General features: G+C 40.0%; 1 protein-coding gene across 2 annotated transcripts in view; it reads left to right on the top strand.

Annotated features, from left to right (window-relative positions):
- Positions 1-12439, top strand: part of UBXN4 (UBX domain protein 4) — a 52226-nt gene extending 39787 nt beyond the window's left edge. For both annotated transcript variants that reach the window (XM_066278876.1, XM_066278875.1), the window contains exons 9-13: positions 1041-1168; positions 2916-3018; positions 6221-6352; positions 7464-7666; positions 9896-12439. In XM_066278876.1, the coding sequence (XP_066134973.1) occupies positions 1041-1168; positions 2916-3018; positions 6221-6352; positions 7464-7666; positions 9896-10034 (705 nt within the window). In that variant the 3' untranslated portion in view covers positions 10035-12439. The remainder of the gene's footprint in view (positions 1-1040; positions 1169-2915; positions 3019-6220; positions 6353-7463; positions 7667-9895) is intronic.
- Positions 12440-12685: the final 246 nt, after the last annotated feature.

Raw genomic sequence — 12685 nt, 5'->3', positions numbered from 1 at the left:
GACTCCCGCATGCACCCGACCGGGATCCACCTGGCACGCCCACCAGGGGCGACGCTCTGCCCACCAGGGTGCTATGCTCTGCCCCTCCGGGGCGTCGCTCTGCCACGACCAGAGCCACTTTAGCGCCTAGGGCAGAGGCCAAGGAGCCATCCCCAGCGCCCAAGCCATCTTTGCTCCAATGGAGCCTTGGCTGCGGGAGGGGGAGAGAGAGACAGAGAGGAAGGAGAGGGGGAGAGGTGGAGAAGCAAATGGGCGCTTCTCCTGTGTGCCCTGGCCGGGAATCGAACCCGGGTCCCCCGCACGCCAGGCCAACGCTCTACCGCTGAGCCAACTGGCCAGGGCTAAAATTTATTTTTAATGCTTGACTAGAACATTTGTGAAATTGTTTTTCTGTGCACAGTAGTTTTGGTTTATTGCCAGTGTACATAAAAATAGTAAAATTTAGTGACTCCAAATGTACCAATTCTCAGCTTCCTATAACAGAAATTGTGTATTAAAAGTAAAGATTAAAATTGTGATGATATTTTTCAAAGTAATTTTTACCCTTATGTTATGAATTTTATCAGGAATCATCAAAAGGTATTTTTCACAGATTCCCTAGAAAAGAAGCTAAGAATTGGTCACCTGGCGGTTTCCTCTAGTCACATACATTCGTTTTTGGGATATGCAAAGGATTTAGAACATCACGTAGAAGTTTAGGATTGTTTTTGAACAATTGTTTTAATTGAGCAGTTGTAATTATAATACATATGAAAAACATGCCTACTTTAACACTGTTTGTTCATTTGTTTATTCAACAAATACTTATCTACTATATGCCAGACCTTGTTTAGGCTCCAGTGATATAGTAGTGAACAAAATCAAGTCTGAGTTTGTTTAATAACAACTCTGGTCCCGGTACCAGAACCCGAGTGATAAAGTTAACACGTATGGCCTTAAGATATTTCACGCATGTGTATGTTTGTTCTTTGTGTTTGGCAATCTGTGAGTGGAGTGTTCTGGCAGTGGAAGATAACTGGTGTCTCACAACTGTTTTTAAGGATCGTGCAGAGAGAGCTGCACGTTTTGCAAAGACAAAGGAAGAAGTAGAAGCTGCTAAAGCTGCTGCCTTGCTGGCTAAACAGGCAGAAATGGAAGCTAGGAGGGAGGCTTCTGCCAGGGAAAGAAGGTACTTTATTTCCTGCTTAAACATTTTTGTGTATGTAGCAGCTGAGAACAGCAGTTGTGGGCTGCTTTTTAACACTGACATATGCTGTGGCTGTACTGAGTAGTTCCAGAAGGACACATTGACCAGTTAGGCAGCTGCTGATGGTATTTGTTGTTGAATGTGAATGAATGTTCCTACTAAATACAGACAGTTCCTAATTTATAGTGGTTCGCTAAAGATTTTTCAATTTTTACCATGGTGTGAAAGTGATAAGCAGTCAATAGAAACCTTTCTTCAAATTTTGAATTTTGATCTTTTCCTGGTCAAGTGACGTGTGGTATTATTCTCTCTCATGGTGTGGGCAGCAACAGAGAGCCTCAGCTTCCAGTCGGGCATGCAATCATCACAAGGTTAAACAACCAGTACTCTACACCAGCGGAGTGCTGCACTGTAATCATTGTATTAGGTGGTGTGTGTGTGTGACAGAGACGGAGAGAGAGACAGAGAAGCATAGTTAGGAAAGGAGAGAGATGAGAAGCATCAGTTCTTCATAATGGCACCTTAGTTGTTCATTGATTGTTTTCTTATATGTGGCTTGACTGGGGTGGGGGTGTAGGCTATAGCAGAGCACATGGCACCTTGTTCAAGCCAGTGACCTTGGGCTCAAGCCAGTGACCCCACGCTCAAGCTGGCGAGCCTGCACTCAAGCCAGATGAGTCTGAATTTAAGCCAGCGACCTCGAGGTTTTGAACCAGGGACCTCAGCATCCCAGATTGATGTTCTTTCCACTGTGCCATCATTGGTCAGACAAAAAAATCTTTAAAAACGGAAAAGAAAGAAAGGAAATTATATGTTCACACAAAAATCTGTACTTGAATATTTATAGCAGCATTCTTCATCACAATCAAAAGTGGCAATAGTCTAATGTTCATCAACTAAAGAATGGATAAACAAAACATAGTATATCCCCTATAATGGAATTTTTTTTTATGAGAGAGACAGGAAGGGAGAGAGATGAGAATCATCAACTCGTAGTTGTGTCACTTTAGTTGTTCATTGATTGCTTCTCATATATGCCTTGACCAAGGGGCTCAAGCCAGCAACCTGAGGATTATGTTGATCATTCCGTGCTCAAGCTGGTGACTCCGTGCTCAAGCTAGTGAACCTTCACTCAAGCTTGATGAGCCCACGGTTAAGCCACCAACCTCAGGGCTTCAAACCTGGGACCTCAGCATCCCAGGTCGATGCTCTCTATCCACTGTGCCACCACCGGTCAGGCCATACGGTGGAATTTATTCAGCAATAAAAAGGAATGACGTACACATGATATAACATGGATTAACCTTGAAAACATAGTGGTACATGAAAGTCACACACTGTGTGATTTTGTTATATGAAATGTCCAAAGTAGATAAAGTTATAGCTTTCGGAAGTAGATTAGTGGTTGCCAGAGTTAGATGAGAGAGGAATGCTAATGGGTTTGGGGTTCCTTTTTAGGATGATAGAAATGTTCTTAAATTAAATAGTGTTGGTAATTGCATAATTCTGACTTGATTAAGAATGACTGAATTGTATGCTGTATGAGGGTGAATTTTATTTATGTGAATTATATCTTAGTAAAGCTGTTTTTAAAAAGTATAAATGAAAAGATCTGATATTGTGCAAAAACCTATTTTCATTATACATTTCCACCTCCATTTTCTTCAACTATTTATGTTGTTTGAGAATATGTAGAAGGAAAGATACTGACTTGTACTTTTCTTCATAGCACCATTGCAAGAATTCAGTTCCGTCTTCCTGATGGTTCTTCCTTTACAAATCAGTTCCCTTCTGATGCTCCTCTAGAAGAGGCGAGGCAGTTTGCTGCCCAGGTAAGTTTGTACTGAATTGTAGTAAAGATATATGAATAGGCTATTAAAATGTAGGAGGGGAAACTTTTCAATCAGAAGTTGAAGAATGTGAGTGAGTCATGACTTGCCTCCAGGAGGGAGGGAAAGGACAACTCAGGTGTGGTTGAGCTTCCATCTTGTATTAGTGCTACGTGGGGATAGCTTGTCTGTGTGTCCTGCAAAAATAGGGATTTGTTGATATTGTACAATAAACTCAGAAACTTTTTTCATTGCTTTAGTACATTCAGTGGGCATAGTGACAATCAAATGATTTTCCAAAGGTCTAATCAGAGGGAGTTGTCCCCAGTATAAAGGATATAGTATTTCTTGGTCCTCTCCCCATTTTCTGCAGGCTGTTTGGAATGCTTTGGGGCTGGCCATTTTCCCACTATCTGCCAGTTATCCAAGCCTAAAGACCAGTAATCTTTACCAACAAATATCTTCTCCAGGAATTTACTTCTTGAACATGACCTTACTCCAAAATCTACATGGATATGAAATTTGATATGAAAATTTGATGTGAAAATAAGATACGAGTAACTTCCACTTAGTTTTTATTTTCTGATTGATTTCTTAATTCAAAATGTATTCTAAGCATCAGTTGTCCTATAGGACCTAGGCTTATTATACAGTGTGTCCGTAAAGTCATGGTGCACTTTTGACTGGTCACAGGAAAGCAACAAGAGACGATAGAAATGTGAAATCTGCACAAAATAAAAGGAACCTCTCCCAGTTTCATACCTATTCAGTGCAGTTCGATGTGGGCTCACGCCCAGATTTTTTAGGGCTCCTTAGTTAGCTATCCTGTATAGCCTCTACAGACTCGTCACTGACTGATGGCCTACCAGAACGGGGTTTCTCCACCAAACTGCCGGTTTTCTTCAACTGCTTATCCCACCGAGTAATGTTAATCCTATGTGGTAGCACTTCGTTATAAATGAGCCAATATTCATGTTGCACTTTGGTCATGGATTTGAATTTAGCGAGCCATGGAACACACTGAACTTTCCTCTGTACCGTCCACATCTCGACTGGCATGGCCGTGGGCTGCTCCGCTGTATACATGATGATATGTCATCATCTGCGCATGCGCACATGCTGCCACATCATCCTACAGAAACTGGGAGGGTTCTCCTTTTATTTGGTGCAGATTTCACATTTCTGTCGTCTTTTTTTGCTTTCCTGTGACCGGTCAAAAGAGCACCATGACTTTACGGACACACTGTATGTATCAGTATTTATCTCATATGTCACTTCAGTGTTAAAATTAGAATTCAGATCTTTCTACTAGATCTTTTCTCTGCATTTAGTCTACTGTTTCACTTATGGGTCCCTAGAGAAGGATTCTTCCCTCCTTCCCTCCCTTTCTCTCTCTTTTCTTTTCTTTCTTGATTTTATTTATTCATTTTAGAGAGAGGAGTGAGAAAGGGGGGGAGGAGCAGGGAAGCATTAACTTGTAGTTGCTTCTTGTGTGTGCCTTGACCAGGCAAGCTGGGGCTTCAAACTGGCCACCTCAGCACTCCAGGTTGAGGCTTTATATACTGTGCGGGCACAGCTTAGGCCAGAATACCTGCTTTCTGCCTTCCTCCACTGGCGAGCTGAGCTGAACAAGACAATAATTGAAGAACTCTTTTCCCTAAGCTCTGTAGTAGTACCAACCCAAATAGCCAATTTTATTCTTTTGCCTTGGTGCCCCACCTGGGGCCTCCGAAGAGGGGGTGCCCCTCACCTGAGTCTTATTGCGTCTGCCACAGGTAAGTGAAGAGAGGAAGCCACACGAGGGGTGAAAAGAGCTTCGATTACATCAGTCCTGTGAAATCTCAGTAGAATGACCTACTTCTCACACTAACATTTGTGTATGCCATTATGTTAGTGTGAGAACAGTGAGAGGTATGAATGACCTACAGTAAAAAATTAAAGAAAAACAAGTGTTAATCTTTTTCTTTGTAATCTTCTAGATAAACAGTTGTCTAAGACTTTTAATAACTGTGAATGACTTAAAATTGTGAGGATGACTGATGCTGCTCAGTAGAATTTCCTGGGTCTGGGTTTATATGTATGGTGAGGGTTGATTATAGACCATTTCTTCTTTGAGAGGAGGAGGCAGAAACTCCTGATTATTCCATATTTATAGTAGGGAGTACCTATATAGTGTAGTCCAAATGTATTTGGACGATACTATTTTAAGTTTGTAAAGGATAGTGAAAACTCATGGCAAACTACAGCTACACTTAAAAAAATTGCTAATTGATCATTTTTATTCAGTTCATATGGTTTTAGGACCTATTTTCTTGCTATTTTATGGTAATTTTTGAATTACGAAAGTTTTTTTTTTCCTTGTTTTTGGCAGAGGGACAGAGAGGGACAGACAGACAGGAAGAGAGAAATGAGAAGCATCAACTCTTCGTTGCGGCACCTTAGTTGTTCATTGCTTGCTTTGTCATATGTGCCTTGACCAGGGGGCTACAGCAGAGCAAGTGACCCTTGCTCAAGCTAGCAACCTTGGGCTCAAGCTGATGAGCCTGTGCTCAAACCAGATGAGCCTGCACTCAAGCCGGCAACCTTGGGGTTTGGAACTTGGGTCCTCCGTGTCCCAATCTGATGCCCTATCCACTGCGCCACCGCCTGGTCAGGCCTTTTTTTTTTTTTTTTTTTTTTTTTAATTTTTCTGAAGCTGGAAACAGGGAGAGACAGTCACACAGACTCCCGCATGCGCCTGACCAGGATCCACCCGGCATGCCCACCAGGGGCGACGCTCTGCCCACCAGGAGGCGATGCTCTGCCCATCCTGGGCGTCGCCATGTTGCGACCAGAGCCACTCTAGCGCCTGAGGCAGAGGCCACAGAGCCATCCCCAGCGCCTGGGCCATCTTTGCTCCAATGGAGCCTTGGCTGCGGGAGGGGAAGAGAGAGACAGAGAGGAAAGCGCGGCGGAGGGGTGGAGAAGCAAATGGGCGCTTCTCCTGTGTGCCCTGGCCGGGAATCGAACCTGGGTCCTCCGCACGCTAGGCCAACGCTCTACCGCTGAGCCAACCGGCCAGGGCTGGTCAGGCTATATTTAAATAAACGTTTAAAATCAAGGTAATTTTAATTAAAGCAGTCATTTTAAATGACTATGGATATGTAATATCTTACTCCTAAAAAAGCACTATTGTAATGTTTTTAAATTTACTGTTATGTTACAGACTGTTGGCAACACTTATGGTAATTTTTCATTAGCAACCATGTTTCCCAGGAGAGAATTTACCAAAGAAGATTATAAAAAGAAGTTACTGGATTTGGAACTTGCCCCAAGTGCTTCTGTGGTACTGTTGCCAGTATGTATACATATATATTCTTCCTGTTCTTACAGTCCTATTTGTTCTACTTTTGATTGTCTTTTTTTGTTTTTTATTTTATTTTATTTATTGGTGTTAGAAAAGAAGGGATAGAAAGAGACAGAAAAGAAACATGGATCTGTTCCTGTATGTGCCCTTACTGAGGATCAAACCAGCAACCTCTGTGCTTTGGGATGAAGCTCTAACAAACTGCGCCGTCCAGCCAGGGCTCTTAATTGTTTCTATATAATTAGAGGAAGGGAAGGTGAAAGGTATATTGGATAACATTATCCAAAAATGTTAGATCAATGTATTGTTCCATTATTCTGTGCTTTATGTATTTTTATTGCTATTGAAGCAATAGTTAAAGTTTTAATGTTTTCCTTACCTATTGTCATGGACAAAAAAATGACCAACAGAAGAAGAAGAAAAGAAATTCAGGGTATCTAATCCATAGACTTAGTGTTTTTTATTTGTGTACTATTTTGTTTACCAAGTTTTAAAAAAATACATTTTAACATAAAAATAACATTTTTAACATGTCAATTTTATCCTTACAACAATATTTTAACCTCTGATGAGGAAAAGAAGCTCAGAAAGCTGAAGTTACTTTGCCAAGGTGCCACCTGACATGGCAGAGAGGGGATGAGAGGCTGGGTGTTTGAGTCTGGCTTAGTGGAGTGTTCCCTGTTCTGAACTAGAACACACACCTAAAACAGCCCTTCAGTAATCAGGAGAATTGCATTCACTGAGGCTTGAAGCTTTACTATTTTTTTAAATCATCATAAAAGACTTTGTCAAAGTTACTGATTTCAATACAAAAGTTTAGTTCTCTTAAAAATATTTGGTTCATTTTACCAAAAACTACCTTATGGTTTCTATGTGTGATGACTCCTTTCAAAAGCAGGGCTCAAAAAAAAAAGGCAGAGCTCCAGAAGTTCCCAGAAGTTTATATACACTTGAAACACAGCAAAGGTGGTAACTTTCCCCTCTTGCAGTAAACTAAAATTATTAGTACTTTCTTTTTCAGATAAAAAATTCACCTAGAACCTTGAGTGTGATGTGATTGGGCTGATGTAGTCTTTATCTAGGTTTATTTCTTAATTTTTAGGCAGGAAGACCAACTACATCCATGGTACATTCTTCCAGTGGAGACTTTTGGACATTGTTGGGGACAGTTCTTTACCCATTCCTTGCCATCTGGAGATTGATTAGCAACTTCTTATTTAGCAATCCTCCTCCTGCACAGACCTCAGTGAGAGCAGCATCTTCGGAATCCTCAAACCTCGCATCATCTAGCAGTTCAGAAAAAAGGTATTTCTTTGTGTTTTCCCCATTTGCAAAATGTTAGTCATGCTCAATACCTTATTTAAAACAAGAAATTATGTTAAAGATACTTTGCCTTTTTTCTGTATATGGGGGAAAACTCAAATGTTTTGAAGATTTATTATATTATCTCTCCTGGGAAGCTCACTCACCTGAATTTTCTCAGCCATCTTTTATATCCTCTTCCATGGAAAGCCACTTCACCTCTGCTGGTTTTTTAAATTTCATTTATTTCATTTATTGAATTCTCTTTATCCTATAACTGTAAAATCTTTTTTCCCCAGGTCTAAATAGTAGTATTTTTTCTTGGTAGCCATGTTTATGTCTGACAAGGTATTTCATTCCATTGATCTCTTCTAGTTGTCTTGCATAATTTCTTTAGAGGAATTGTGCTCTAGAGAATTTTAAATTTTAGGTGGTTCTTTCATCTGTTTTCTCTGGGTCATAATAGAGAAGGACCAAACTGAGGAAACTGGATATTCACTTGAAAGTGATGCTTTCTTCAGAGAGATATTTGGGCTAGTCCCTTAACCAAGAGACCTACCTGTTATTGCAGATGGTCGAGGTTAGAATGGTAATACTGATACACAGTGCTAACGGTTTTAGCTTATTGCATACTTGAAACAGGTTAACAGAAAGTATTTTTCTAGAAGGTGAGATTATACCCCTTCTAATAATAGCACTGTCTGTTTTTGTTTTTTTTTTTGTTTTTTTTTTTGTTTTTTTATTTATTCATTATAGAGAGGGCAGAGAGAGAGAGAAGGGGAGAGGAGCAGAAAGCATCAACTCCCATATGTGCCTTGACCAGGCAAGCTCAGGGTTTTGAACCGGCAACCTCAGTGTTTCCAGGTTGACACTTTATCCACTGCGCCACCACAGGTCAGGCAGCACTGTCTGTTAAAATATATACCTACTCTTGTTAAACACCACACCAGTCCTATGTAATAAGTAATGAAAATTCTTGACTATTGCCATCATTAAGGAATCCCTAGTCTTGTGTCCTATTGACTCTCTATCAGGGGTCCCCAAACTACGGCTCACGGGCCACATGCGGTCCCCTGAGGCCATTTTTCCGGCCCCGCTGCACTTCCGGAAGGGGCACCTCTTTCATTGGTGGTCAGTGAGAGGAGCATAGTTCCCATTGAAATACTGGTCAGTTTGTTGATTTAAATTTACTTGTTCTTTATTTTAAATATTGTATTTGTTCTCTTTTTGTTTTTTTACTTTAAAATAAGATATGTGCAGTGTGCATAGGGATTTGTTCATAGTTTTTTTTATAGTCTGGCCCTCCAATGGTCTGAGGGACAGTGAACTGGCCCCCTGTCTAAAAAGTTTGGGGACCCCTGCTCTAGATGAAGATTTGTAAATAATGTAATTGGATTGATTTAACTTCTATCTTATTTCTTTCTTAAATATTAGGTAGGAAGAGCAGTTATAGCCTTAGAACATTGCTCAAATGGGGACAGAGGGAAATTCTTCTCTAGTCTTAGAATAGCATTCAAGCTAGGCTATATTAGTGCTTAAGTTTAGAACTTACAGAATGGTGGGTGGAAGGAAGCATTTAGTCCTAAGTTCTCCAGTATCGGATAGCTTGCTGTGTGGGTTTTTAAAACATTTTTAGATAAGGGAACAGGACTTGGGCTGGGGCATAGGACAGGATGAGTGTATATCTGAGAGGCAAAACTTTGTGTTCTACTGTTAGTTTTCCTTTTTTCTTTTTGCTCACTCTCTCTTCCCCTCTAGTGTTGAGGAATGAAATAGCTTAAATTTCACCCATTTTTCCCCCCATTTTCAGATGCAGAAGTCCTGCTGTTAATTGTATGAGTAATTAAATATTATAAGAGGATTACAAGTTGCTAATTGACCATTTCTGTAGATTAGGCTATGAATGGAGCTTTGGCTAGCTTATAGGGTACTAAGTTATAAATGTTTTAATAAATACACTATCATCTTGTATAAACAATAAAGGAAAGATCAGTTGGCAGATAGTCCCACTCTTCTAAAGCTTAGTAAGTCATAAAGAAATACATGAAAATCAAAAATACAGATAAACTGCCAAAAATGTATATAGTACTATAGTAGTAGATATAATTGTCCCCATGAACTTTCTTAAAATATATTTGCCTTTACTGATGGAATTGTAAAGGAAATAGCTTTGTATTACTGGTATTTTCCTTTTATGTCATCTTCTCTTTTCTCCCTCTTTTGCTCTATCAGGGAACCTGTCAGAAAAAGAGTGCTGGAGAAACGGGGAGAAGACTTTAAAAAGGAAGGGAAGATATACAGATTGAGGACTCAAGATGATGGTGAAGATGAAAACAACACTTGGAATGGAAACTCTACTCAACAGATGTAGTGTGACAAGTACATTATGTGCAATAATCAGTTTCTCTTATGATTTAATTCAACTAAAATTCTACTGGAGAGATGGGACTACTTTATGTTTTCTAACTGATCTATAAAGTGTCTCTTTATTCCTGTTTAGTGGGTTAAAATTCTTTAACTCAGACAAGTCAAGAGATAAAATAACTTGCTGCTAGGTCCTTGCATATGGTAACCAACTGCTATAAACCTAAAATAATCAAAAAACTCAGCCACAACTTCCCTTTATCAGCCTTTTCCTTCAGTATTTCATATACCCATTATCCCTGTGCTCTCAGATGACATGTTTTGTTTAGAGCAATTTTGCTCCAGAAATTTTAGGCCCACACAGAGTAACTGGTATGTCACTGAGTAATCTGACTCTTGAGTCAGAACATCATAACTAGCCAATCAAATGATAATTTATGTTCTTTTTTTCTGTTTCCTCTCATCAGCTGCAAGCAGAATCTTGTAGTTTTTAATCTTAAATACTAAATAAAATTTTTTTTCCAAAAATTGAAATGATCTTATTTTTGCTTTAAGTTTTGTTATCCTAGCATCTTTTCGTTGCACAGGGCTCGGTTGAGGTCATGTGTCTGATTTTCATCCCTAGTATTGCCCTGAAGCTATCTCAGGAAAGCAGATGACCACCTTCGCTTAAATATCACTGGAAGAAGAAATTTTCTGACATTGATGCTATGTTACTGACTCTCCTGTCAGTGAGGCATCACTTGCATAACATGGTTTTTGTTCTCATTAGATGCAAAACAACAGCTAATCTACAACTAGTCCTGTCAATAACCACACTTCAGAGACCCGAAGTATTTGTAGTATAGGACAAGAAGAATGGAATAGAGATACAAGGATTTGCCTTTTGTTCATCCTTAAGAACATGAACAAGATTCTTAATCTGATTTACATGCTACTTTATCCATATGCTTTTGGCAGTGGAGTCCACTAAACTAATAATGTTTGAAAAAGGGAGGAAACCTGACAGTTCCTCTTTTTTTTTTTCTGAAGTTGGAAACGAGGAGGCCGTCAGACTCCCACATGCGCCTGACCGGGATCCACCCGGCACGCCCACCAGGGGGTGATGCTCTGCCCATCTGGGGCGTTGCTCTGTTGCAACCAGAGCCATTCTAGCACCTGAGGCAGAGGCCACAGAGCCATCCTCAGCGCCCAGGCCAACTTTGCTCCACTGGAACCTTGGCTGCGGGAGGGGAAGTGAGAGACAGAGAGGAAGGAGAGGAGGAGGGGAGAAACAGATGGGCGCTTCTCCTGTGTACCCTGGCTGGGAATCGAACCTGGGACTCCTGCACGCCAGGCCAACGCTCTACCACTGAACCAACTGGCCAGGGCCTTGACAGTTCCTCTTTTAACCTGCCTTTAGTTTGGAAGATACCACTCTTGAGTGAAAATATAAGACTCTCACTTTACTTTGTAATGGGAGACATTTTCTCAGAAAACTTTTTCACCTATGAAATAACAGTGATATTTTGCAATGGCAATAGTAATTGTTGGCAAGGAAACAGGCTACACCAATGGTCGGAGTAAAAGCTGGTATAACCTTTTTGAAAAAAATTGTCAGAAACAAATATTTCATACTTTTCGATCCCATAATTTTTCCTAAGGATGATCATAAATGCACGAAGAGTTTAAATGTAAATATATTCATTAAATGTTACATGTTTTACCTAAGAACTAGAAACCAACTAAATGCCTTGTGCAAAAATAACTTTTGATGAGGAGAGATGGTACAGTAGTAATTCAACAATTCAGTATATGTTTATTGAGGACCTGTTACATAGTGAGGGCGGGGGCAGGATACAGAGCTGCATGTACAGTGCGATCCCAGCTTTGTAAGCACATTTTCAATAGGAACAGAGGTAGGAGTTGTTATAAGTGATTTTAATTTTTTTGTACCCAATTTTCTGCAATGATTATATTTCATAATTTAAAAAAATGAGCTTGAAAAAGAAAAATCCAGCCTGACCTGTGGTAGCGTAGTGGATAAAGCATTGACCTGGAATGCTGAGGTTACTCACTGGTTTGAATTCCCAGGCTTGCCCAGTGTAGGCACATAGGAGGAGCAACTATTAGTTGGTATATCCCACTCCCCCCCCACCTTCTCTCTCTAAAATCAATAAATAATAATAAATAATCCATCAAGCATCCCATTTAAGTGAAAATTTGTCATCTTTAAAAATATAGCAATATGTGATTTTTTAAAAAAAACTGCCAAGTCTTACCTGTGGGGGCGCAGTGGGTAGAGCATCAACCCGGAATGCTGAGGTTGAAGGTTCGAAGCCCTGGGCTTGCCAGGTCAAGGCACATATGAGAAGTAACTAAGTTGATGCTTCTCGCTCCACCCCCCCCACCTTTTCTCTCTGTATCCTCTCTCTCAAATCAATAAATAAAATCTTTAAAAAAAATAAAAATAAAACTCAAATGGGTGTGACCCTCCTAATAACTATTAGAAATATATGTGCAGAAACTTGGAGTACCTCAAGTCAGTTTGCCTTGAAAAAAATCAAATATAGATCTTAGAGCAATATACATAAAAGAATGGTTCACAATCTTGAGGTAGGAGGATCCCTCCTTAATTTTATATTTTAAAAAGTATGCATGGTAAAGAAAAACTCAACA

The sequence above is a fragment of the Saccopteryx bilineata genome, chromosome 5 (assembly GCF_036850765.1).
Source record: "Saccopteryx bilineata isolate mSacBil1 chromosome 5, mSacBil1_pri_phased_curated, whole genome shotgun sequence".
In the NCBI taxonomy this organism is placed as follows: domain Eukaryota; kingdom Metazoa; phylum Chordata; class Mammalia; order Chiroptera; family Emballonuridae; genus Saccopteryx; species Saccopteryx bilineata.
This window is presented reverse-complemented; position numbering and strand designations above follow the sequence as displayed.